General features: G+C 37.2%; 1 protein-coding gene across 2 annotated transcripts in view; it reads right to left on the reverse strand.

The window, feature by feature from the left end:
* Positions 1-3,584: 3,584 nt before the first annotated feature.
* ANXA3 (annexin A3) overlaps positions 3,585-27,869 on the reverse strand; it is a 128,002-nt gene continuing 103,717 nt past the window's right edge. For both annotated transcript variants that reach the window (XM_053703294.1, XM_053703295.1), the window contains exons 11-13: positions 19,175-19,233; positions 13,395-13,517; positions 3,585-3,810 (exon numbers count right to left, since the gene is read on the reverse strand). In XM_053703294.1, coding sequence (XP_053559269.1) covers positions 3,751-3,810; positions 13,395-13,517; positions 19,175-19,233 — 242 coding nt within the window. In that variant the 3' untranslated portion in view covers positions 3,585-3,750. The remainder of the gene's footprint in view (positions 3,811-13,394; positions 13,518-19,174; positions 19,234-27,869) is intronic.

Consider the following 27,869-nt stretch of genomic DNA (forward strand, 5'->3'; position numbering starts at 1 on the left):
CCCATACGTCACTAGCTCATGGACTCTTGCTAATTACATGAAAGAAAACATAATTTATGTAAGAACTTACCTGATAAATTCATTTCTTTCATATTAGCAAGAGTCCATGAGACCCACCCTTTTTTTGTGGCGGTTATGATTTTTTTGTATAAAGCACAAATTATTCCAATTCCTTATTTTTGATGCTTTCGCTCCTTTTTTATCACCCCACTTCTTGGCTATTCGTTAAACTGAATTGTGGGTGTGGTGAGGGGTGTATTTATAGGCATTTTAAGGTTTGGGAAACTTTGCCCCTCCTGGTAGGAATGTATATCCCATACGTCACTAGCTCATGGACTCTTGCTAATATTAAAGAAATGAATTTATCAGGTAAGTTCTTACATAAATTATGTTTTTTAAACAAACATTTTGGTGAAGACTGTCCCTTTAAATTTAAAGGTGATGGTAAATTTGAAAATGTATTAATGTTTCAGTTATAAAAAATATTTTAATGTACAAGCAAAACTACAACTATTTAAAAAAACAAAAAAACAAAACACAATAATAATCCTACTTGTTATCTTTTCCTCCGACCCCCTTCATTTCCTCTTTTGGCTGGGCTATGACAGAGAGCAGTCCCACCCACTCTCTACATAGGCTTCCTAAGGGCTTTCACAGGGCTGGACTTCAAGAGTGCCATATGACAAACACACACTGATTTAATGACAATTCCAATGAACATCCAAAACATAAAAAGGTCATTCCAGTGGGTTGGCATAACATTGTAATAAAAACATAACTTTAGGCACAGATTTAATCCTTTTTTTATAACTTTAACTACATATCCAACTAAAACATAAAATTAATAAAAAAAAATAAAAAAAACTTAACAACCCAAAACCAAATTCTACTCTAAAAATAACTTAAATAAAAAAAAATCACAACATTTCATGTATCCTATCATATGGTAGAAAGTAATGTATTCCTTATATCCATCATCTTTAGACTAGTGTCTAACTAATTAAATTTGTGGGTTAAGAATAACAAGTGTAAACCACCATCGTATTCAGCCCCTTACAAGCCACTATATATCAATGGCCAGTCTCCAGAAAGTGTAGTGCCACAGGTTGCTCTGATTAACCATTTTTGAGAGTCTGTCTTATTGCCGACTAGTGATTTACAAACCTTTTATGAAATGTCGTTACTGTTTTTCCCATGTAATATAAGGAACAAGGACCAATAATCAACTAGATAACGTGATCTGATGTACATGTAAGGATGTGTCCAATTGTGAAGGTTTGATTCATATGTGCATGATAGAACCTACATCCAGCAATCAGACTGTTGCAAGGAACACAATTGTCACATCTGTTGCAACCCAATTTTTTTGGTTTTTACCAATGTTTTTTTTTTATAGCACTGTACTGGATTGGCTATAACCAAAATGTCACAAATTACGTGCTCTACAGTAAATCATCCTAGGAGGATTAATATTTTAAAAGGCAGGGTTGTATCCAAATTAATAACTGGCCAGTGTTTATAGATAGTACTCCTTATAAACCCTGCTCCTGGTTGTTCCCTCAACAGTCTCATTATAACCCAAATCTAAATATCTTTGTTTCATTATAGCTAATTGTTCTTCTTTGAGGAATCTTGAGTATTATTATGGACTACTCTCAACAACTGCCCCTTTCTTTGGTGTGTAGGATGGAAATTAGTACAATGTCATTATGTGCTTTTCTTATTTGTAGGTTTGCTGTACAAAGTAGTACCTAATTTGTAAACGCCTTGAACATCATATTAGATTTGCATAGATTTTATATGACACCACACCAAAGTTTTCAATGTAGGGATTGTTTAAATAATTATTTTTATATAATGAAGTTGTATATAATGTCGTTTTAATGAAATTGTTTTGTTTTTTTAGGAAATATAACCAGAATGGTCTTTTGAAAATGTTTTTTTTATTGTTTCACATGTTATATGCATTTTGCTCGTATCAAAATGTTGCATTACGTGTACTTTATCCATTTGTCAGTCCTACTTTGATTGGGACTGTCAATCAACGTGTAGGGCCGGGTTTTTACAGAACCCGGCAAATTCAAAAACCCTTCCGGTAATACACAGGACCATTCAGTTATCACCTGTTGAAAAAGTCCGCTCGTGTTGCGGACGAAACGCATCCAGGAACAACAAGAAAGTGATCAAAGGATTTTTTTGAACGATGCTCTAAACTTACCCTGCACCTAAACCGTCCTCATATGGTGTAATAAGATTGTTGAACAAGATCTCGAATAGCAAGATCGAGTGTTAAAACAGCCTGAAGGGACCGCTTGTAAAAGCCAGGAAGGGTTGGAGTTTTAAAGGCGACATTTTTTCTGTTATCTTGTAAGTGCGATTATGTCTGTCCTAAGTGTGTATTTAATAAACTGAAGCTGTAAATCGCGGTTGCGCCTGTCCCCTTTTTTGTTTCCTATAGATTTTATGTGTTTTAAAAAAAAAAAAAAAAAAATTGCACCTCAAGCATAAAGGCTAATCCTCTAGATGGTAATGTTGCAGAAGATATATATATTTTTTTAACCTCAAATGATACCCAGGGCATTGTCTACTGTAAAAATAATAATATGTATATATAGGGTGTTACTTATTTAACCACTTTACAGCAAACAGCAGCATGTGTAAGATAAAATTACCATTTTTTCAAAGCATCAGGATCATGTAAGGAGCGACGTTTCGGGAACTTGGCCCTTAACGCCAAGCATAATTAAGGGGGCAGATCCCCGAATCTTCACTCCTTACATGATACTGATGTTTTGAAAATAAAATAAAAATGTTCTATTATAGCTGTTTGCTATAATGTGAATGAAGGTTTTGGCAGCAACCTTGTGTCAGACTGCACTATACAGGAGAGGCTGTGCTTCATTACAGTTTTAGGTTACTTATTTAACCCTTTAACTGCTGAGCCATTTCCACCCTTGTGCTGTGCCATTTTGGAGTTTTTAGATGCTGCTCACATGTAAGCCCCACTGTAGGTAATTTTTCAGTGAGAGACTTACACATAATATATATTGGGGGGTTTTCTGCAGATCTAGCAGATTCACACTATACCATTATTTTATGTATATATCAAGGCATGTAAGAACTCTTCAACAAATATGTAATTATATATATATATATATATATATATATATATATATATATATATATATATATATATATATATATATATATATGTGTTTATATATTTATTTATTATTTATTTTTTTAACAGGCAGGACAGGGGTGGACCACAATGAGCTCCAAAAGCACCTGCCCTCTGGTTGACGACATGTGTCTGTCATCTGAGCTCAACACATTGTGTGGATGTCGACCACGTCATTATATGCAGTTACGCTTACTAATTATTTTAATTGTAATACTTAACACATTTTTATTTCATTTTTAAAACATTTTATTTATAATTCACTATGTACCAAACTATGTGCAAGCTCTCTGGGGCACACCATTCCATGACACACTCTTTCCTGACAACCTAGTCGAGAATCACCAACGTATTAATATGTAAATGTGCCAGAAGTCACAGCCCAGCCAAAGAACACAGAAAATTTGATGTTAGAAACGTAGTAAATAGTTTTTTTTATTATTAATATAACAATTGTGCTGCAGTTACCTATAACAGTGTTCTTTCAACTTCAAGAGAAAAAATGATGTAAATACAGGTTAAAAATATATATACTGAGCAGATTTAATCTTAGTTTTTTTCACATCCTTTCAGTCATCACCCCCGCAGAGTTTTAGCAGTGTTGCCTCGTAATCTCCAGATGTATCAGACTAGAACAGAAAGATAAACAAATAAAATATAATAAAAATGTTATGCAGTATATTAGGCTATTGGACTTTCTAGCAGAAACAAAAATAAAAATTACCAATAATTTTTTTCAGGCATTCAGAGTGACAGCACTTAAAGGGACATTCTAATGCAAACATAAAATGGATGACTATTTGCAAAGTATGTAAAGAGAACCATGTGGCTATTTCACACAACTGATGAGTCAAGGTATCAGAGATCTGCCGATGAGGTTGATGCCAAACTGTAGCAAAAGGTGAATCTTTCCCCAATGCCTGGTATGAAAGAGCAATGGCTGACTAAAGCCAATAAGAAACCTAAGTTATCTTAGGGCATCAAATCAAAATAAAGAGAGAGTCATGTTTGTGGGAAGGCGCATTTTCAGGTAATATTTTAGAACTCTGATGCATCTGTGTAAGAATCATGTAAAATTAAACTAATTTATTCCAACTTCATAGTAGAGGAGTGTAAAAAAAAAACATATGCCTGGGTAAAGAGCAAGGCAAGACTAAAAAAGCCAATACAGAGCAGCAACTAAATCATTAGAGTACTCATATAAAGGCCATTGCCTAGAGAGAAAAAAAAACCAGGATGTGAGGAACAGAAAGGGACTTCTATATAAGAGCATGTGAACAATGTGCTAACAATGAACACTTAGGCCTGACTAGCTTGTATGTACGCTTCAGGGTATTATTGACATACAGTATAATGACAGCACTTGCCTTACTTCCCTTTATTAGCGATTCAGTAACCAGGCCAAGAGAGCTAAAACTAGCAAGTGGGGAAGGGGTGAGAGCTATGAAACAACCACAGAAAGCCAGATTAAATATACAAAATAAGCCCGTCAAGGCCAGAGTGGAAAGTTGTCATTCATGTGTTGATGTCTTGTGCTGGATGCTGGTTACCATGACAATGGGTGGGTGGGGGGGGGGGGACAGGTTATGGGAAAGTTCTAAGTAAAAGTGACTGCATTTGTAAATGCAACCTGAGGATCTTTAGTTCAGGAAACAAATATGTGAAATAATTTAAGGCTATATAATTGATTTTGAAAATTAGAGGAGGGTTAAAGGACCACTCAGTGCAGTAGAAATGTATAATTAAGTGCACAATAAAAAAAGACACTGATTTGAAGCCCACTCTAAATTTCAAATAAGCAGTAGATTTTTTTTCTGACAATTTTTTTCTCCCATTTTCTGGCCCCCTGTATCATATGACATCAGCCAATCACAGACTAGTATACGTATACCTTATGAGCTTGTACACAGGCTCAGTAGGATCTTGTTCCCCAGAAAGTGTGCATATAACAAGATTGTGCAAAATGTGATAATGGAAGTAAATAGGAAAGTGGCTTAAAACTGCATGCTATTTCTGAATCATAAAATATATTTTTTTACTCGAGTGTCCCTTTAAACACTAAATAAATGCAAGACAGAATGATGCATTCATAGGAAAGATTAGTCTGAGAATAACCGATTTATTTTTTTAAAGTTTCATTAGCTGTTTAAATATTGATAAAATAAGTGTAAAGTTTTTGTGTCTATAAAATAATGGGAGCTGCCATGTTGTAACTTAGGTTACCTTCTCTGCTGTGGCCAATTTATTTATTTATAAAATATTTTACCAGGAAGGATACATTGAGATTTCTCTCGTTTTCAAGTATGTCCTGGGATCACAAAACATTGCAATTGATACAATAGGGTACAATAAAATTCAAAAACAATATTAATACACAATATATACAAAATTTAACATAGAACAGGTAATTAATCAACCATGACAGGTGCATTCTGTTTTGAGATATGTAGAGAGGGATATCTTAAAGGATATTAGGCTTGGGGAAGGTTTGAAAGTGTGCGGGAGGTCGTTCCATAATTGTGGTGCTCTGTAGGAAAAGGAGGATCGAGCTGCTTTCTTTTTGTATTGAGGCAAACTAAATAATGTGCTGGTATTGGATCGGAGGTTATAGGAGGTGGGAATAGCCGGGGAGAGCACTCTGCTCAGGTAGGGTGGGAGCTTCCCAGAAAGGCTCTTAAACACAAGACAGGAAAGCTGGAGGGTGCGTCTGGATTCCAGTGGCAGCCAGTTTAGTTCTTTTAGCATGTCACAATGGTGGGTCCTGTAGTTACATTGTAGCACAAAGCGGCAGAATGAGTTATACAATGTATTAAGTTTATTAAGGTGAGTTTGCGGTGCAGGTGCGTATACTACGTCCCCGTAATCCATGATAGGCATCAGCATTTGCTGTACAATCTTTTCCTTTACTCTAGGGCTGAGGCAGGATTTGTTTCTGTACAGGGCACCTAGTTTTGGGTAAAGTTTAGATGCAAGTTTTTCTATGTGGAGGCCAAAAGATAGATTGGGGTCTAACAACATACCCAAGTATTTGAAAGAGTGGACTGCGGTCAGCGTGCAGTTGGATTTTGTTTTGATGCGTAGATGGGAATTTTGTAATTTGTGTAATTTAGGTCCTGTTCCAAAGATCATTGTGACAGTTTTGTCAGTGTTTAGGAAGAGTTTGTTTTTTGAGATCCATTTTTCTACCTCTGTGAATTGGTCTTGGAGCACTGCTTCAAGCTGCCGCAGATCGGAATTGTTTGCATAGATTACCGTGTCATCTGCATACATTGAGGATTTGCAGACATTAGGCAGATCATTTATAAATCATGTGAATAGTAGGGGGCCGAGAATAGAACCTTGGGGAACACCACACGTGACTGGGAGAGGGAGGGAGTCACTGTTCGAGACAGAGACATATTGTAATCGATCCGATATATATGATCGAAACCAGGTTAACGGACGATCAGCAATACCAGAGTTTTTTAGTTTGAGCAGTAGTATGTCATGGTCTACGGTGTCAAAGGACTTTGCAAAATCAAAGAAAATAGCTCCAGTTAGGTCTCCTTGTTCCATGCCAGTTTGGATGTCGTTGCAAACTTTTAGGAGGGCAGTTGTAGTGGAGTGATTCAGGCGAAAACCTGATTGATCAGGGGTCAGATAGTTAGAAAGTTGGTAATACTCACATAGTTGCGTATGGACGCATTTTTCTAAATATTTTGACAATACTGGGAGCAATTATATAGGGCGATAGTTAGAAACCAAGGTTAACTCCCCACTTTTATGAATAGGCACTACTCTTGCAGTTTTCCAGAGTTTGGGTATGTATCCAGACATCTAGGATTCATTAATTAGGGTTGTGACAGGCTTAGCAATTGCCGGCACACTGAGCTTCAACAGCATTGCTGGGATTTGATCAGGTCCAGACTGGTTTTTCATTTTTTGATTATTAAGGTGTTTAACAACATTGATGGGTACAGGTCTAAAATTGAACTTCTCTATATTGGGTCTTTGCTGTTTTAGTGGGGTCTGATCTACATTTCTAGTTTCAAGATGCGTGCCATTTATTAGTGTCAATCAGGGTGGTGGAGCATCCGACAAAATAATTGTTAAAGGCATTTGCTACTTCTAAGGGGAGTTGCAGGGTTTGGTTATCCACATTGACAGTGGAGGGTTGGGAGTGGATTGGTGGATTTTGTAAGTTATGTATGAGTTTCCAAAACTTTCTAGGGTTAGATATGTTATTGTTCAGATTTTCACAGAAATATTGGGCCTTGGCCAATTTTGTTTAGTGCATATATTTCGCCATTGTCTATATACACAGTGATCATTCATAGAGCCAGTATGCTTGAACTTTGACCACAGTGAATCCCGAAACTGGAACATTTGAAAGAGGTCAGCTGTGATCCAATTTAAGTGTGCTCCTTTTACTCTCACCTTACGCAGCGGGGCATGTAAATTCCAAACTAGTTGTTCAGACTGAAAGAATTCAACTGCAGAGTCTAGATCTGGGATTAGGTTTAATCTGTGCCAGGGGAGGTTCTTGATGTCATTTAGAAATTCTTGAAAATTAAATTTTTTGAAGGATCTGGTGATTTTAACCTTGGGAGGGGATTTAGTTGCCTTTATTTTGCGCACGCAGTACACTATGCAGTGGTCACTGAAATTGTTATGGAGAACACCTACCTCCTGGATTCGGTTGGGAGAAGTGGAGAGAATCCAGTCGAGCAGGGTATGATTATGGCTTTTGATGTTTATGCGAGTTGGGGAAGAGATTAATTGCGTTAGCTGCAAAGATTTAAATAGCGTGCAACAACTGTTATTTTTTGGATTCAGCCAATCAATATAAAAATCTCCAAAAACCAAAATTTAACTTTTTGGGTTTTGAGCTATGGTTTCACTAAGGAGATGGGCTATGTCAGAAATGGAATAGATTCCTGCAACAATGATTGATTTACTGCATGGTATCTCAATTGTGCCAGAAAGGAAATCAAAGGTGGCAGGAGAGCTAGATTTTTGTAAGGGGGTGAACTTTGTGGAATTGTCAACATAAATTACAATGCGCCTCCTCTCTTTGCTCTGTCAATTCTATGGCGTGAATACCCATGTATTTCAATTGCAGAGTCAGGTATTTTTGCAGTTAGCCACGATTCAGAGATAACATTGATTTTGGGCTTGTATTGTAAACACCAAGCTTGCAGTGCATCGATTTTTGGTAGTAAGCTGCGGATATTACAGTGCACAAAGGAGAGGCCTTTTTTAGCTGGAAGGCTAGGATTGGAATTTGCTGGGGGACCAGGGTTAGACTCTACATCATTTGCAAGGGCAAGTAACATAAGGAATAGGAATTTGGACATAGTTTTTGTTTGGCCATATAGTGAATGGGATACTTTATAATTTTGTGAGGTGGGGGTAGGAGGGCTATTTTTTATAACTTCACCAGCACTCCGCAGATAAGTTACAGTAACAGAGCAGGCCATGGTGTATGAAAATTTGTTTTCCAGTTTGAGGTGTGTGCTTATGGCGGTAATGATAGGAACAAAATTGGAGTGAGAAAAAGGTTGTCATGAATATCAGTATGGTCATATTTGGATTCATGTTAGTGCTATGAGGTGTGTAGATAAATATAAAACAAAAATAGTTGTTACACTGGGAGAGATTTAGATTATCTTTACTGTGGTGTGTTTGGGAGACATACATAACCTCAAGTAACAATACAACACCCCTCTATGATTTGCAGCAATTTGAGAGATTATGCAAAATGTTATAGTATAGAATGTTCTGTCTAGCATCAGTTTATTATGTTTATGTAATGCTTAATCTTTGCGAGAGACTTAAATATTTCATATAAGTTGAGTACAGTAGTGGTGCATTTTGTAGTTTAGTGTACGCATGCATATATAATATCTAGAATTAGGCAGGTGCTGCTCATATTATTCTCACTACATGTCCCTGGAATGTATTTGGTTCTCTTTATATTATGTATTTTTTTTTTTATTTTTTTTTTAGTGACTTTTCATGCTTAAACCTTTGCATAGGCTACTGGGTTTAACACTGTTTTGTTGTGTTGACTAAGATACTAGGCAAGCTCTTATAGCTACTGCTAATTACCTTATTCTGTTATAAGCATTTTTACTGAGGCTGTTTATCCTAACACTGACAGAATACTCCTACATATATAACCTCGACTTTGAGCACTTTGCTAAGTCTGCCGTTACCCAGTAACAAACACACACTTAAGCTTTTTCAAGTTAGATTTCTTACCAATAGAGCTATGACAGGCATGTCAACTTAACAACTTATATTTATCTCCTTAACTGTATTATGGGCATAAAGCTACTTACCTATGTTATATGTGTTTGATATACATCCATCACGCTATCTTAAATTGTGCAATGTTATGGTTTTCTTACTCCTATTGCTCCATTTATTTGAAGTCTATAGACATAGTCTATTAACTATTTAAAAACAAATTGATTGTTTAATACTATTCTTCTACCCTCTAAGCTATATCAGAGACTACATTGCTGCAATTATAAACTAGACATTTGTATGCCCTATTATACACTTTCATTATGTCACACATAAATTAGCAGACTTCAGCCTATTAAGGTCTATTTATATTGTATATTTTAACTGGCTATACAGTCCCTTAAGATATTATAGAGTAAAGCTTATTACGGTCTGCCCTACTATATTACATATAAGAGCTTGCGCATATGGCTCTGCCCCTCCAAACCCAAATCCCCCCCTCACTCCAGTATTATCTAGCTTTACGCCTTACATGCACAATTTGCAGGTTTTTTTCTGTCTCTTTTTCCTTTTATGTTAAACACGTTCATTGAGCCTGATATTTTTTATATTGTTTTATTTTGATGTTTATCGTATAAAGGATGTTCGTTATGTAGGGTAGGCATTAGTGTCTATGTTATTAGAATGTAAGCTCTATACTCTGGTGGGATATATTAATGTCATTAATAATAAGACTGGTGATATTCAATAGGCCAGTTGATATGTATAAAATATTCCTACCCAATGTCACTCATATTACCCCCCGTGAGTGTGAGTTCAAGGGGGGTAATAATTCTATATAGAGTTCACCCTTAAATAGGTGAACACATAAGCGGTGTTTATCCGCTACTCCTTTCATACTGTTATAGGGTGTTCCCATGTATTGAATGGGAATTACCTGTACTGACTTCTTCTATTATGTAAAGCCTTAGATAATGAATACACTTTTATTACATACAAAATATCATTCTATAGGAAGTATAGGTTTTCAAGGTTGTTTAATTAGCATAAAGTTTATTTTGTCTCAACATAGGAAACTTAATATAAAAGAGGTGAATGTGACTTATGATTCAAATACTCTGTACTCACATAAAATGTCCCTGACTCTCCCTCTTTCTAGTAAATGAGGGTGAGGTGGTATCTGAGATGTTAGATATATTTTGTATAGATAAATGATATGTCATGAGTGAATACATGTTACAATTCTACGAAATATGTACTGTATTTGTCAATTGCATGTTGCTGAAACACCTCAATAAAAAAAATCTTGATTCAAAAAAAAAAAAATAAATAGTACAATATATATAGAAAAATAATATATATATATATATATATATATATATAAAATTATAATTATATATATTAAATTAATATATTAAATAATAATTATATATTTATAAATAGGTCACTAGAGTGTGCAGCCAATGGCTGTATGGAATATAACAGTGTTCTGCACTTCCATTTCCAACCGGAACTGAAAAGCTCACACTTTCAGAATGAAAATACAGGAAAAGGGGACAAAATAAATAATGAAAGTATATTGCAGAGGTTTTTTTCTTTGTATATACGATTTATCATTTTATATGACTGTCACGGATACCAGGCTGTAAGGGCTACCTCCACCCCCTACTACCCAGCTCACTCCTTTTTACCTCAGATTTGGCCTTTTTGTGTCATTCGCGATCTCCCAGACTCTCGGTTTTACTTGTTTTGTGATCTGTACACCCTCACAGATCTCTGATCGCCTAACCTCTTTCCGGCTGGCGGGGCTCCTGGAACTATCGTCTGGCCGCACCTCCGCGCTGACATTAACACCAGGACGCTCCAGTGGCCCTTCTCCCCAGAGCTCTGCTCTTTTGGGGATTGGTACTCCCCGAATACTGGTTCTTTCTGGTTATTTGGGTGGGATCCGCTATAATCACTTTGCTCCACTACATAGCGGCATGTTCCAGGTATAGGAAGGACCCTTCTGGTGGAGCTACCCAGTTGGGATAGCCGATACCCGTCACAATTACCATCTCAAAGCATTTAATGTCCCTTTATGGAGTTAAATGAGCTTTAAAACAATGGTGGGTAAGGTAAGCATTGGAGGGAATGAGGGGTTTCCATTTACCTGTCTCAAATTGATAGTTCAGTATTAACCCAACTGACTAAATGTAATTTGCGTGCTTTACATGCTGTCACAATGAACACAATTAATTAAACAGAGGAAATGGTTTAATCAATATACTGAAGCTGAAAATACATTAAAGGGATACTAAACCCAAATTTCCCTTTCATGATTCAGATAGAGCATGCAATTTTAAGCAACTTTCTAATTTACTCCTATTATCAATATTTATTCATTCTCTTGCTATCTTTTAAAAAAAACAGAAATGCAAAGCTTATGAGCTGGCCCATTTTAGGTTCAGCACCCTGGATAGTGCTTGCTTATTAGTAGCTACATTTAGCCACCAATAAGCAAGCGTAACCCAGGTTCTGAAAAAAAAATGGGCCGGCTCCTCAGCTTTACACCCCTGCTTTTAAAATAAAGATAGCAATAGAACAAAGAAAAATTAATAGGAGTAAATTAGAAAGTTGCTTAAAATTGCATGCTCTGATTCATTAAAGAAAAAAAAAATTGGTTTAGTATCCATTTAAGAATTAAAAAAAAGATTTCATTTATAAAAGAAGACTAGAAGAAGTCGATCACTGATTTTTAGGTTTTGTACCATTTATAAGTTTACAGTTTTCACACACTTTCCCCCTAATCAAAAGCTTTTACTAGGGGTATAGGAGCTTGTTGTGTTTCTGTACACTTATTGAGGCCCATTTATCAAGCTCCGTATGGAGCTTGTGGGCCCGTGCTTCTGGCGAGTCTTCAGACTCGCCAGAAACCGCAGTTATGAAGCAGCGGTCTAAAGACCGCTGATCCATAACTCTGTCCGCCTGCTCTGAGCAGGACAGGAATCGCCACAATTCAACCCGATCGAGTACGATCAGGTTGATTGACACCTCCCTGCTGTCGGCCGATTGGCCACGAGTCTGCAGGGGGCGGCGTTGCACCAGCAGCTCTTGTGAGCTGCTGGTGCAATGCTGCGCATTCAGCGAGGTCTTGCGGACCTGATCCGCACTGTCGGATCAGGTCCACAAGACCTTTGATACATAGGCCTCATTGTGTTCACTTTACAGAAGATAGAACTCTGGAGACATTTTAGCCTTACTTGTGCTGGGTTTAAATAGTTGCCGACAATGAATCTTGTATAGTTAAATTATAGTTACAATTTCCTTTATAGTACAGATATTTTTGGCTTAGTGTTTTTCCTTAAAATCGACAACAGTTGCACCAAGTTTACACTGCAAATAATTTGTATAAACCGCTGAAAACTTTGGCCAAAAAAAAAAAAAGGTGGGGCAAAACTGTTAATAATGTTAGAAAAAAAATATTACAAAATGTGAAATCTGGATTTGTGTCTAAGGAAAATAATCAATGTGTTAAATTAACCTTTTGTATTTCAAAACCATCCTATTAAAGTGCTAAACAATGTGAAAGTCATCTGTATATGGTTATACTAGACACGTTTGCTCAATTATTATTTTATTTTTTTTAAAGTTTTTCTTTTAGTTTTTTTTTTTTTTATTCATTTATTGAGAAAAAAGCTTTTTTCAATTTGGCAAAATTGTAACCTGAAAACAATGAAGAACAGTGCAGGAAATATTTTTTTTTATAAGAAGGAAGTAGCCGCAACTGTAATCTCCTATAATGGGATTTTAAGAACTCTCGCACGGTAAATCGTGAAACTGTCAAGATAAGAATTTTAAATAATTATTTTTTTAAATTTAAAAAAAATAAAAAAAAAAATCACCAAAATGTTCTAAACCTCAGTACAGAACAAGGTTTGTCTTTGTAGAAAAATGACAATCAATAAAAAGAAGATGTTTACAGTCAGTCTATTAGCCTTACCTTAATTGCAGAATACAAAGAGTATCCAGCAAGTTTCTTATATTCAGTGCGGATGTCCAAAAGATCGATTTCTGATCTAGAGACCATAATTCTTGTAAGAGTATATTCATCTGTTCCTGCTCCCTGGAATGTAAACAGAACATATAAAGGCTTTGTATAGTATTATGTACCATATTGTTTTATTAAAGTAATTACATCCCATTCTAAAGTCTTTACTACACAATTCATTGAATTTAGCAAACTGCAGTGTATGTGTCCTGTACTCACACTGGATGCAATAGCTTCTCTAATCATTACTACAGTGTCAATGTCAAGCCTCCAGGACTTCATGATGCGGTGTCTGGCTACATGACATACTGCTGCTTTTACCACAGTACTTAATACAACCCTTAATATTTAAAGGGATAGTAGTGACCCTAAACCATGTCATAATTTCCCACCCCTTAATTACAATTACCAAACATTTCAAATGTATAGTGGTTGGATGCACTGCTTAACTCAGTCATCTTAAAGCACTAATCTCAATACGTAATGTTGCTAATTAACCCAAGTGATGCAGTGAAGAAACACTGCTCTACATTGTCTAAATAATGCACACTGTTTTCTTTATAATAATACAATAATATACATAAAAATATACTAAAACTTTATGTTAAACCATTGAAATCATTTCCTGGGGTGATTAGGCAGCCCTCTCGTCTGTGTAGCCTCTGCCCCCAGTGTTTTAAGAGCAGAGGATTTTCAAAACTTACGCCTAGATTTAGAGTTTTGTCGGTAAAGACCCGCGTAGCTAACGCTGCTTTTTATTCCAGCGCATCCTTAAGACAACGCTGGTATTTAGAGTTGTCTGAGTGGCTGCGTTAGGCTCAGAAAAGGGAGCGTTGAGCATAATTTAGCTCCACTTCAACCCTCAATACCAGCGTTGCCTACGGTAGCGGTAAGCTGGAAAAACAATGGGGCTGAGCTGGCTGAAAAAAAACCTAACACCTGCAAAAAAGCAGCTCCTAACACAGCCCCATTGTTTCCTATGGGGAAAATACATTTTATGTCTACACCTAACACCCTAACATGAACCCCGAGTCTAAACACCCCTAACCTTACACTTATTAACCCCTAATCTGTCGCCCCCGCTATGGCTGACACCAGCATTATACTATTAACCCCTAATCTGCCGCTCCGGACACTGCTGCAACCTACATTATAGCTATGAACCCCTAATCTGCTGCCCCCAACACCGCCAACACCTATATTATATTTATTAACCCCTAATCTGCCCCCCCCCCAACGTCGCCGCTACCTAACTACAATTATTAACCCCTAATCTGCCGACCGGACCTCGCCGCCACTATAATAAATGTATTAACCCCTAAACCGCCGCACTCCCGCCTCGCAAACACTATAATAAAATTGCATTAACCCCTAATCTGCCCTCCCTAACATCGCCGCCACATACCTACAATTATTAACCCCTAATCTCCCGCCCGCAATGTCGCCGCTACTATAATAAATGTATTAACCCCTAAACCTAAGTCTTTTATTTTAGTATTTATATTTATTTTACAGGCAACTTTGTATTTATTTTAACTAGGTACAATAGCTATTAAATAGTTAATAACTATTTAATAGCTACCTAGTTAAAATAATTACAAAATTACATGTAAAATAAATCCTAACCTAAGTTACAATAAAACCTAACACTACACTATCATTAAATTAAATAAATTAACTACAATTACATTTAATTAAATAAACTAATCTAGAATACAAAAAAACAAACAAATTACAGAAAATAAAAAAATATTACAAGAAGTTTAATCTAATTACACCTAATCTAAGCCCCCTAATAAAATAATAAAGCCCCCCAAAATAAAAAAATGCCCTACCCTATTCTAAATTACAAAGTAATAGGCTCTTTTACCAGCCCTTAAAAGAGCTTTTTGCGGGGCATTGCCCCAAAGTAATCAGCTCTTTTACCTGTAAAAAAAAAAATACAACCCCCCCCAACATTAAAACCCACCACCCACATACCCCTACTCTAACCCAGCCAATCCCCCCTTAAAAAAACACTAACCCCCTGAAGATCTCCCTACCTTGAGCCGTCTTCACCCAGCCGAGCCAAATTCTTCATCCAATCCGGGCGATGTCTTGATCCAAGCGGCAAAGAAGAGGTCCTCCATCCGGGCGATGTCTTCCTCCAAGCAGCATCTTCTATCTTCTGGCTCCATCTTCAGACCGCCGACGCGGAACATCCACCTTCCCCGGACTAACGACGAATGACGGTTCCTTTAAGGGACGTCATCCAAGATGGCGTCCCTCGAATTCCGATTGGCTGATCCAATCAGCCAATCGGATTGAGCTTGCATTCTATTGGCTGATTGGAACAGCCAATAGAATGCAAGCTCAATCCGATTGGCTGATTGGATCAGCCAATCGGATTGAACTTCAATCTGATTGGCTGATTGAATCAGCCAATCAGATTTTTCCTACCTTAATTCCGATTGGCTGATCGAATCCTATCAGCCAATCGGAATTCAAGGGACGCCATATTGGATGATGTCCCTTAAAGGAACCGTCATTCGTCATTAGTCCGTCGGGGAAGGTGGATGTTCCGCGTCGGCGGTCTGAAGATGGAGCCGGAAGAAAGAAGATAGAAGATGCCGCTTGGAGGAAGACATCGCCCGGATGGAGGACCTCTTCTTTGCCGCTTGGATCAAGAATTCGCCCGGATGGAGGACCACATCGTCCGGATTGGATGAAGAATTCGGCTCGGCTGGGTGAAGACGGCTCAAGGTAGGGAGATCTTCAGGGGGTTAGTGTTAGTGGGGTTTTTAAGGGGGTATTGGGTGGGTTAGAGTAGGGGTTTGTGGGTGGTGGGTTTTAATGTTGGGGGGGGTTGTATTTTTTTTTTTTAACGGGTAAAACAGCTATTTACTTTGGGGCAATGCCCCGCAAAAAGCCCTTTTAAGGGCTGGTAAAAGAGCTGATTACTTTGTAATTTAGAATAGGGTAGGGCATTTTTTTTATTTTGGGGGGCTTTAATATTTTATTAGGGGCTTAGATCAGGTGTAATTAGTTTAAACCTTGTAATTTTTTTTATTTTCTGTAATTTAGTGTTTTTTTTTTTGTATTATAGATTAGTTTATTTAATTAAATGTAATTGTAGGTAATTGTAGTTAATTTATTTAATTAATTTAATGATAGTGTTAGGTTTAATTGTAACTTAGGTTAGGATTTATTTTACATGTAATTTTGTAATTATTTTAACTAGGTAGCTATTAAATAGTTAATAACTATTGTACCTAGTTAAAATAAATACAAAGTTGCCTGTAAAATAAATATAAATCCTAAAATAGCTACAATGTAACCATTAGTTATATTGTAGCTATATTAGGGTTTATTTGATAGGTATTTAGTTTTAAATAGGAATAATTTATTTAATTATAGGAATATTATTTTGTTTTATTTAAATAATATTTATGTTAGGGAGTGTTAGGGTTAGACTTAGGTTTAGGGGTTAATACATTTATTATAGTAGCGGCAACGTTGCGGGCGGGAGATTAAGGGTTAATAATTGTAGGTAGGTGGCGGCGATGTTAGGGAGGGCAGATTAAGGGTTAATACAATTTATTATAGTGTTTGCGAGGTGGGAGTGCGGCGGTTTAGGGGTTAATACATTTATTATAGTGGTGGCGAGGTCCGGTCGGCAGATTAGGGGTTAATAATTGTAGTTAGGTAGCGGCGACGTTGGGGGCAGCAGATTAGGGGTTCATAGCTATAATGTATGTGGCGGCGGTGTCCGGTCGGTAGATTAGGGGTTAAAAATTTTTATTAGAGGGTTTTCGATGTGGGGGGGCCTCGGTTTAGGGGTACATAGGTAGTTTATGGGTGTTAGTATACTTTATAGCACAGTAGTTAAGAGCTTTATGTTCCGGTGTTAGCCCATAAAGCTCTTAACTACCGACTTTTTTTGGCGGTAGGAGTCTTGTCAGAAGAGGCTGTACCGCTCACTTCTTCCAAGACTCCAAATACCAGCGTTATGCAAATCCCATTGAAAAGATAGGATACGCAATTGGCGTAAGGGGATCTGCGGTAGCCTGGAGTCGCGGAAAGAAAGTGAGCGGTAGACCCTTTCCTGGCTGACTCTAAATACCTGCAGGCGGTAAAAAGCAGCGTTAGGACCCCTTAACGCTGCTTTTGACGGCTAACGCCAAACTCTAAATCTAGCCGTTAAGTTTTAATTCTGTCAGTTCTGGGCATGAGCAAATCTGACTCCCTGTTATCTAGTCTGTCCACTAGCCTAGAAGTTTTATGACATCAGGCTAAGATAAAAGTTACTGCAAAGGCTCCTCCTCCTTGTAGGGCTGTGACAGGAAGCACAAATATAGTGTAAAATATAAAAAATAAAATCCACTTAAATACATGAATTATACAGATTGCAATTATTTCTATTAAAGGGACATTGACATTTTTTTCTTTCATGATTCAGATAGAGAATACAATTTAAAAAAAGTTTCCAATTTACTTCTATTATCAAATTTGCTTTGTTCTCTTGTTATTCTTTGTTGAACAGATAACTAGATAGGTAGTGTGCACATGTCTGGAAAGAAAGAACAACACGAAAGGGGCGCCAATGGTGCAGATCAATGGAGATTCTGAAGGTGTACCAATATAATATGATCACAGGGTACTCACAATAGGTGAAGGCATTCAATTATGCCAATAGGGGCGGGCTGGATTTTGGCAGCAATCCAGCTGGCTGAGCGAAAAGGCAGCTCTCTATCAGCATCCAAACGGAGAGAAACTAAAGATGTAAAACTCTATACTTTGTTTTACATGTCTGGAACACTAAATGACAGGAAATAGTGCAGCCATCTAGTGCTCTTGTTAATATATAAAATTGTTGCAAAACTGCTGCCATATAGAACTGCAGACACGTGCACACTCTTGAACTTACCTTCCAGCTTTTCAACAAAGAATAACAAGAAAACTGAAGAAAAAAATTTGAAAAGTGAAGTAAATTAGAAAAATTGTATGTTCTATCTAAATCATGAATAAAAATGTTGGGTTTTATGTCCCTTTAAGTATAAGCAACTGCTTAGTGCTTTTTTATTACAACAATGAGACTGTTTAACATCCCTTTAAAAGGGACACACAAGTAAAAATTAAACTTCAAGATTCTGATACAGTATGCAATTTTAAACAACTTTCCAATTTACTTCAATTAACAAAATTTGCACAGTCTTTTTATATTTACACTTTTTTGAGTCACCAACTCCTACTGAGCATGTGCAAGAATTCACAGCATATACATATATGCATTTGTGATTGGCTGATGGCTGTCACATGATACAGGGGGAGTGGAAAGAGACATAGCTTTGCAATTTATTTAACAAAAATCTACTACTCATTTGAAGTTCAGACTAAGTGCTATTGCATTGTCTTCTTATCATGCACTTGTTGATTATGCAAATCTACTGTATTGACTGGTCCTTTAAGACAGCCATACTGGCTTCCTGCTACCTATGCTAATATTTCAAGGCTAACGTCAAGTAGGTAATTTCCCCAGATAGAGAAGATAAACTGCTCATTTATAGAAGAACTGCTGATCCGTCTATATTTTACTTCCAAAGTTTTCTTTATTTATACAATATGGATTTATCCTGCCAGTGAGATCTACTGCCGCTCACTTCCAAAATCAGATCTCTATCCAATTCCTGTAAAAAGGTAATGATGAAGCATTTAGTTTTCTTAAACAAATAATTAAGAATAATAACAAATACCTTAAGAGCTTTGTGTAGTCGTTTGGCAAAATATGCCGGAGTGTTTTGTGCACATTCAACTGCAGAAATAAAGAAAATACAGAGCGTCAGCATTTATTCTTAGCAATTTATTAAGTATTTTTTACCACTGACCACATATACGTTTCACTTCTGTATTTTTTTTCCCTGTTTCGTTAACAACAGAGTTCACTAATGAATGAATCCAGCCACACTCTGTGAAGTGTATACCACAGACATAAGTGCCTCTTTCTCACGTTCCAGTTTCTGCTATTGAATAATTTCCATTCATAAAAGAGGATTTGGTTATTGTTAGTGATTTTTTTGTTTAAAAGTACATTTAAACACTTCTTGCTTTTTGTACAATTGTGCTTGTCCTATGTTTTGTAGAGAGGCCAAAAAGCTAATTCTGAAGCCTACAAAATGCTGCAAATCAAATTGCTGGTTTAGACCATTTGCAGCATATTAAAAACCCAAGTTATAGGGAACGTTGGACAAAACACACTTTTTGCAAAAAGTGTTTCATTTGCTTTTAAGGATAATAGAACCTTAAGAACAAGAAAAATAATTTGTGGCATTACTTTTTTCCTTAAAAAACAAACTATGGCGGTTTGCCCAATGCTAAAAGGAAATCCTCTTCAATTACCTCTGTTCCTGAAATGGGAATGTGACAAATCTTACATACAAAACTGGGATTTGTTCCTTTAGTAAAAGGATTTCATGTTACACCAACACATCAACTACGAGTTCTGCTCTTTCTACTAAACAAGCAAGACATTCTAGTGTAAAAATGAAATACTCTGTTTAACGTTCTACAAAGTGTGTAAAGAGACATTAAACATGTTTAAAAATAAAATATATATATATATTATATATGTTTAATGCTATGAAGTAAAAAAAACATGCAATTTATCATTTATTTTGTCCCCTTTTTCTATAATGAACTATTAAAACTGAGGGTTTTCCAGTTTCTCTTGGCACCACCACACCATGTTGTAACTTAGTTGATTTATAATCCTGTTCTCTTATTTCACATCCACTGCTAAAGCCAGTTAGTAACAGTTCTAAATGAGCTAGTAAAGGAGCTATCTCAACATTGCTATATCCCACAAAGCCACTGATTGCACACTTTAGTGACTCATATCTGTCCCTAACTATTGTAAAAAAAAAAACAAAAAAAAAAAACTTTACACTTAAAGGGTCACTAAACCCAATTTTTTTCTTAAATGATTCAGATAGAGCACACAATTTTTAGCAACTTTCTAACTTACTCCTATTATCAATTTTTCTTCGTTCTTTTGCTATTTTTATTTAAAAGCAGGAATGTGAAGCTTAAGAGCCGGCCCATTTTTGGTTCAGAACCTGGGTTATGCTTGCTTATTGGTTTGCTAAATGTAGCCACCAATAAAGCAAGTGCTATCCAGGGTGCTGAACCTTAAATGGACTGTCTCCTAAGCTTTCAATTCCTGCTTTTTAAATAAAGATAGCAAGAGAACAAAGAAACATTGATAGTAGGAGTAAAATAGAAAGTTGCTTAAAATGGCAGCCTCTATCTAAATCATGAAAGAAAAAAATTTGGGTTTAGCATCACTTTAAAACTTAAACGAAGGGGCGGAGCTTAACAGCGCTCAAAGATGGACGTGTGAGTGCTGAGCTCCGTGTAGCGACTTAGCAATATAGGTGACTCGGGCTATACTTCCCAGATGCGAGCGGCTATAACAGTTAAGGCTAACTGCAGAGACTTATATCTGCTGAAATCGGCACTCCAAACGAGCAGAGAGCTGACCTGATGCAACTCTACAATAAGCAGACGCCATCTTAGTTTGCCACGCGGTTTGGTAGCAATCTCCAGATGCAGCTCAAATAATAGCAGATGCATCCGAATTGATATACAGGAGCCGACCTTAGGCAAGTAAGCATCTTTATCTTCCACAATGCACCAACACTGTTTAAAACACGGGGGAGGCCTGTCTTTATATGGTCACTAACGCCAAGGCCCAAAGCAACAAGACATATGTCTTACATATTCCCATCATAAGGAAACAAATGAACCGAGTGTGCAGAGACGTAACTAGAAACCACAGGGCCCAGGTGCAAGAATCTAAGAAGGGCCCACCACCCCTCCCCCCTCCAAAAAAAGGTGAATGTAATACTTTTTTTTTTTTTTTACATTGAACACAGAAAAAAATGTGAATCAGATTACATGTCTGCAAAAGGAGGTACCCTGTGCCCACAGTCTGTGAGATGGTCTGACCCCCCTATTACTGTATATATATATATAGTGACAATATTTAACCCCCCCAGTACTGTATATAGTAAGTTAGTGACACAGTCTGTAATCTGCCGGTGAGATGGCTGGCCTGATCCTACCCGCCCAGTACTTTATAAAGTGACCACAGTAGTCAATGACATGGTCCACCCCCCCATACTGTATATAGTGGTACTGTATAGTGACACTGTTTACCCCCTGCCCCCTCAAGCTGTATTAACAAGGTCTGTAATTTGCTGGTTCCACAAACATACACAAACACACATACATGCATAAATACACACAAAGTCACATACATACACACATACACACACCATACACACACACACACACAAACACCAATGGGTAAAACAGAAACACTAACCCCTGTAGTCATGTCACACTCACATGATATCAGTGCAGGCAGTGGTAGTTTAGCGTTTTTTATTAACGAAACTGCACCCCCTGTAGTTTCGCCCCTGCGGGTGTGACAGAGACGCTAACAAGCAACGGTTATCTAACTGAGACATAAGGCCTTAACAATATAGTTCTGCGCAGTAGAACCAGAAGCAACGGAGGTATCACTCCTAATAATAATAACCGGACTAGAAACAAATAAGATAAGCATGTTTTAAGAGGAGGCCTAATTTAATTCCCACATTAGCAGGGGGAAGCTAACGAAGGACATAACAGCAGACCTTACAACGAAAGACACAGCTGACATTACTCTGGGCTTTGGAACACACTAGCTGCCTTAAACATAAGCAAAACTTATAGTAAAGCTGGGAGAGTTTATTTTTCAATACGCTGAGACAAGACACATTTATACATATAAGATGTCAACTAGGAAGCCTAATAAACCAGACAAAGCTACCACAGCTCCTATGGACACACATATTAGAGCAGCAATGGCTAATAAACAATCAGAAGCCATAACAATGGAAAATGAGGAAGAAATTGAATCAGAAACTCAGCAACAAATATCCTTTGATGCTCAAACACCAGCAACTAAGGCGGATTTACATCTTTGGTATCTAAATTCCGAGAAACTGTGGGATAAAATTGATAATCTAAACACAACTGTTTCCAACAGCTTATAAGATATCAAAAATGAGATGGTTGAACTTGGAAATAGAGTTGAAGGGCTGGAAAATGATAAAGATGACTTAGCAGAAAATGTTTATACAATATGGCAAACAAACAATCTCCTCTCAACAACAACAACCGATTGATCTTCATGACAAGATGGAGGACATGGAGAATCGAAGTAGGAGGTCCATCAGACTCAAAGGAATACCTGAGGAGCAAGGCATACAAATGATTTACCTCCAAGGGATGTAATTGTCAAGTTCTTTAAGTTCACAGATAGAGAAAAGATTCTTAATGCAGCCAGAAAGAAACCTACATTTAAATTTCAAGGTAATGTGGTTACATTTTTTCAAGATCTTTGCGTAAGAACCTTACAGCGACCTAACAGACTCCGACCCCTAACACCTATACTTCTGAAAAAACAGATCCCATATCGTTGGGGCTTTCCTATTGCCCTAAACATACTTAAAGACGGAAGGATGACTACAATCAAAATGCCTACAGAGATTCCTGAGATATGCAAGCTCTATGGTTTGGAAACACCGGAGATTCCCCCCAGACACAGATCTGGCAAAGTCAGCTAAAACAATGTCTTTACCACGCAATCCAAAGAAGTCAAGCTAGTCTAAAGTCAACAAAAAAAAGCTAAAACCTGAATACAATAACCATCAACAACTCTACATATCATCCAAGAAGAAGGCTGGCAGAGATGTATCAGCTGACTAGCAAAGTTTAGTAACTTACTTTACTACCTAACCAACAAGGATCAGGTACTATTAGTCATAATATACTCAGGAAATCTGAATTGATTATTACAGGTTATTTTCCCTTGACGAGATGTTATATTATAGCATGCTGAGTGCTCTTCTTTTCAGAGTCACCTAGAGAGATGCACATTAATCATAATATCACTACTTATAATGAATATCGATGCAAATACTTGATTACATATTATGTGTGTGTGTGTGTGTGTGGGGGGGGGGGGGGTTATAATCAATAATGAAATTAGTTTATTTTTGTTATTGCAATGTATTGCACTGTATTGTTTTTACTGTACGCCTGAAAACTATTCCACTATAACATCTGCTAGAAAAAGTTATTTGAAAAAGAAATAGTGTACTCTTTATCTTTCAGATACTTAACACACTAGATTACCTCAACCTATATACAAAACTGACATCAAATATAGTAAGAGACATTTTATATATATCATTGAGCATGACAATGAAACATAGCAATGAAATTAGCAAATCCTGGAATTAACTTAATCTCACATAATGTGAGCGGACTTAATTCTGATATAAAAAAGGACAGCAATAACTCAGTACAAAAAACTTCAAGCTAACATTGTATATCTCCAAGAAACCCATTTCATTAAAACACAGATACCCAAATATTGGTCTAGGAAGTACTCACAGCCCTTTCATGCAACCCCAGGCTCTAAAACTACAACAATTGACTTATCAAAAAAAAAAAAAAAAATGAGGCAAAAAGTTACAGCTAAACATATATTTGAAAAGTTATCTCCACATGGCTAACAAGACGCGTGGGAAACACTATACAGGGACACCTTAAGACACCATATACGAAGATCGACTATATATTCACAAGTCAAATACTGCAACCGACTATATTCTGCCAAATCGGATTGAACTTCAATCTGATTGGCTGATTCAATCAGCCAATCAGATTTTTCCTACCTTAATTCTGATTGGCTGATAGAATCCTATCAGCCAATCGGAATTGAAGGGACGCCATCTTGGATGACGTCCCTTAAAGGAATATCCATTCGTCGGTAAGAAGAGGATGGCTCCGCGTCGGCTCGTCTGAAGATGGCTCCGCTCCGGATGGATGAAGATTGAAGACGCCGCTTGGAAGATGACATCGCCGGGATGGAAGACTTCTTCAGCGCCGCCTGGATGATGACTTCTATCGGATGGAAGATTACTTCAGCGCCCCTTGGATGAGGATTTCTGCCTCTCCGGATCTCCTCTTCGGTTCCATCGGTGGCTCGGCTGAGTGAAGACGTCTCAAGGTAGGATGATCTTCAGGGGGGTAGCGTTAGGTTTTTTTTAAGGGGGGTTTGGGTTAGACTAGGGGTATGTGGGTGGTGGGTTTTAATGTTGGGGGGGGTATTGTATGTTTTATTTTACAGGCAAAAGAGCTGTTTTCTTTGGGGCATGCCCCGCAAAAGGCCATTTTAAGGGCTGGTAAGGTAAAAGAGCTTAGAATAGTGTAGGGAATTTTTTTTATTTTGGGGGGCTTTGTTATTTTATTAGGGGGGCTTAGATTAGGTGTAAGTAGCTTAAAATTGTTGTAATATTTTTAAAATGTTTGTAACTTATTTTTTTTATTTTTTGTAACTTAGCTTTTTTTATTTTTTGTACTTTAGTTAGTTTATTTAATTGTATTTAATTGTAGTTATTTGTAGGTAATTAATTAATTTAATGATAGTGTAGTGTTAGGTTTAATTGTAACTTAGGTTAGGATTTATTTTACAGGTAATTTTGTATTTCTTTTAGCTAGGTAGTTATTAAATAGTTAATAACTATTCTAACTAGCTAAAATAAATACAAAAAGTTACCTGTAAAATAAATATAAATCCTAAAATAGCTACAATGTAATTATTAATTATATTGTAGCTATCTTAGGGTTTATTTTACAGGTAAGTATTTAGTTTTAAATAGAAATAATTTATTAAAGTATAGTGTAGTGTTAGGTGTAATTGTAACTTAGGTTAGTTTTTATTTTACAGGTTAATTTCTCTTTATTTTAGCTAGGTAGCTATTAAATAGTTAATAACTATTTAATAGCTATTGTACCTAGTTAAAATAAATTGAAAGTTGCCTGTAAAATAAAAATAAATCCTAAGATAGCTACAATATAATTATTATTTATATTGTAGCTATATTAGGGTTTATTTTAAAGGCAAGTATTTAGTTTTAAATAGGATTAATTTAGTTAATAAGAGTTATAATATTTAGATGTATTTAATTAATATTTAAGTTAGGGGGGTGTTATGGTTAGTGTTAGACTTAGGTTTAGGGGTTAATAATTTTATTACAGTGGCGGCGGTGTAGTGGGGGGCAGGATAGGGGTTAATAAATTTATTATAGGTGGCGACGGTGTGGGGGGGGGGAGATTAGGGGTTAATAAGTTTAATATAGGTTGCGGCGGGGTCCGGGAGCGGCGGTTTAGGGGTTAAACTATTTATTTAGTTGCGGCGAGGTCCGGGATCAGCAGGATAGGGGTTAATAACTATTATAGAGGGCGGCGGTATTAGGGGGGCAGGATAGGGGTTACTAGGTATAATGTAGGTGGCGGCGGTGTCTGGGAGCGGCGGTTTAGGGGTTAATACATTTATAAGAGTTGTGGCAGGGTCTAGGAGCGGCGGTTTAGGGGTTAATACATTTATAAGAGTTGCGGCGGGGTCTAGGAGCGGCGGTTTAGGGGTTAGTAACTTTATTTAGTTGCGGGGGGCTCCAGGGGCGCCGGTATAGGGGGTAGAACAGTGTAGTTAGTGTGGGTGTTTAGTGACAGGCTAGCAATAAAGCTGTAAAAAAGCAGAAGAGCAGCGAGATCAGATGAGTGATAACTATCACAGTCCGCTGCTCATCGCCCCGTACTTGGTGCGCGGCTTTTTGACAGCTTAGGCAAAATTTTGCAGGTCCGCGGGGGCGATGGTAGGCAAGCGTATTGGACCGGCGAAGACAGGTAAAGTAGACGGCTTGATAACTACCCCCCTATGTCTCTTTAAAACCCTACCGATCAAAATAGACAGATCTAAACTACAGGCCCTTCAATCAGAGTTGCATAGATTTCTTAGAGACTCCAAACATGCGAGGACTCCTCAACAAATTCTAACCCGACATAGACAACTAGGCAGAGTTGGAGTTCCCAATCTTGCAGATTATTATTCGGCAGCTAGATTAGCCCAAAACTCTTTACTCGGTCGGACACAGGACGATCTGATCTGGCCTAAACTAGAAGCTGACATGGGGGGGGGGGGGGGGGGTATGGTGTAGTGATATCTTCTGCAGCCCAATAACTATGATGACAATTAAACATATAGGGCTGGCTAATAAAGATGGAATCTTACTACCTACTTACTCTTTAATAAAACACTTGAAATACCTACTACTATCGGGGGACTCTAGAAATCAGACAAATGGGCACATAAAGATATTTATCGAATTGCAGACTTTCTTGATAATAAGAAAATACTGACTTTTACTCAACTTCAGCAGAAACTAGACCCCATACGATTACCATGGTTTTTGTACTTACAAATAGCATCAGCCATACACATACATAAATACTTTATATGTACCATAGTCCAAAACTATCTTTGAGAAACTCTGTAGTGCTGTACACAGACAAAAGCAAGCCATTTCCCAATTATATCTTGCCATACAAGGGACAAACAAAATATCTAACTCTACTATTGTCCATCAATGGGAGGGAGATCTAGGCGAGGAAATAGATTTAGATAAGTGGAATACAATATTTTTTAACTCAAGCAAAGGTCTGCTTAGTGCAGATCTGAGGAAGAACTGCATTAAAACTATATTCCGATGTCACCTGACCCCACTAAAAACAGCACACATGATTAGTGGAGGCTCCAAAAACTGCTATAGAGAGGGTGTTCAGAAACAGGTACATATTTCCATATGTGGTGGACATGCCCAAAAGTACAAAAAGGTATGGCAGATTTATCAAAGCTTTTAACTACCATCCTAGATGAACAAATGACTGTTCCCAAAACAAGCTTTACTGATCGATAAGAATCCAAAGTTTAAAGGACCAGTAAACCTAGCAAATAATGTTAAATAATTCTGCACATAGTGCAGAATTATATAACATTAGCTTAGCGCCAGATTTCTAAAGTGAAGGGTTAAATAGATATCTCGCAAACAAAAACCTGAGCGGGTCTGTTTTCTTCTCCTAAGCGCATCTGGACACGCTGTCTAATCACAGCCGGCCCGATCACGCTATTAAATTCAATGTAGCTTGCTCCCGTTACCAGACCTGAGCGGGAGCGAGCTACATTGAGTTTAATAGCGCGATCGGGCGCGCTGTGACTAGACAGCGTGCCCGCGATCAGCTTTGGAAAGGAAACAGACCGGCTCAGTAGAGCCAGGAGCGGCGTTCTGTTTTCTTTGCGAGATATCTATTTAACCCTTCACTTTAGAAATCTGGCGCTAAGCTAATGTTATATAATTCTGCACTATATAAAACATTATTTGTTAGGTTTACTGGCCCTTTAATACAAATATAAATACATTCATAAGAATTGTATGTACGGTAACCCATATAACTATAGCTAAACATTGGAAAATAGGGGTACCAGAATAGTCAGAA

The sequence above is a fragment of the Bombina bombina genome, chromosome 2 (assembly GCF_027579735.1).
Source record: "Bombina bombina isolate aBomBom1 chromosome 2, aBomBom1.pri, whole genome shotgun sequence".
In the NCBI taxonomy this organism is placed as follows: Eukaryota; Metazoa; Chordata; class Amphibia; order Anura; family Bombinatoridae; genus Bombina; species Bombina bombina.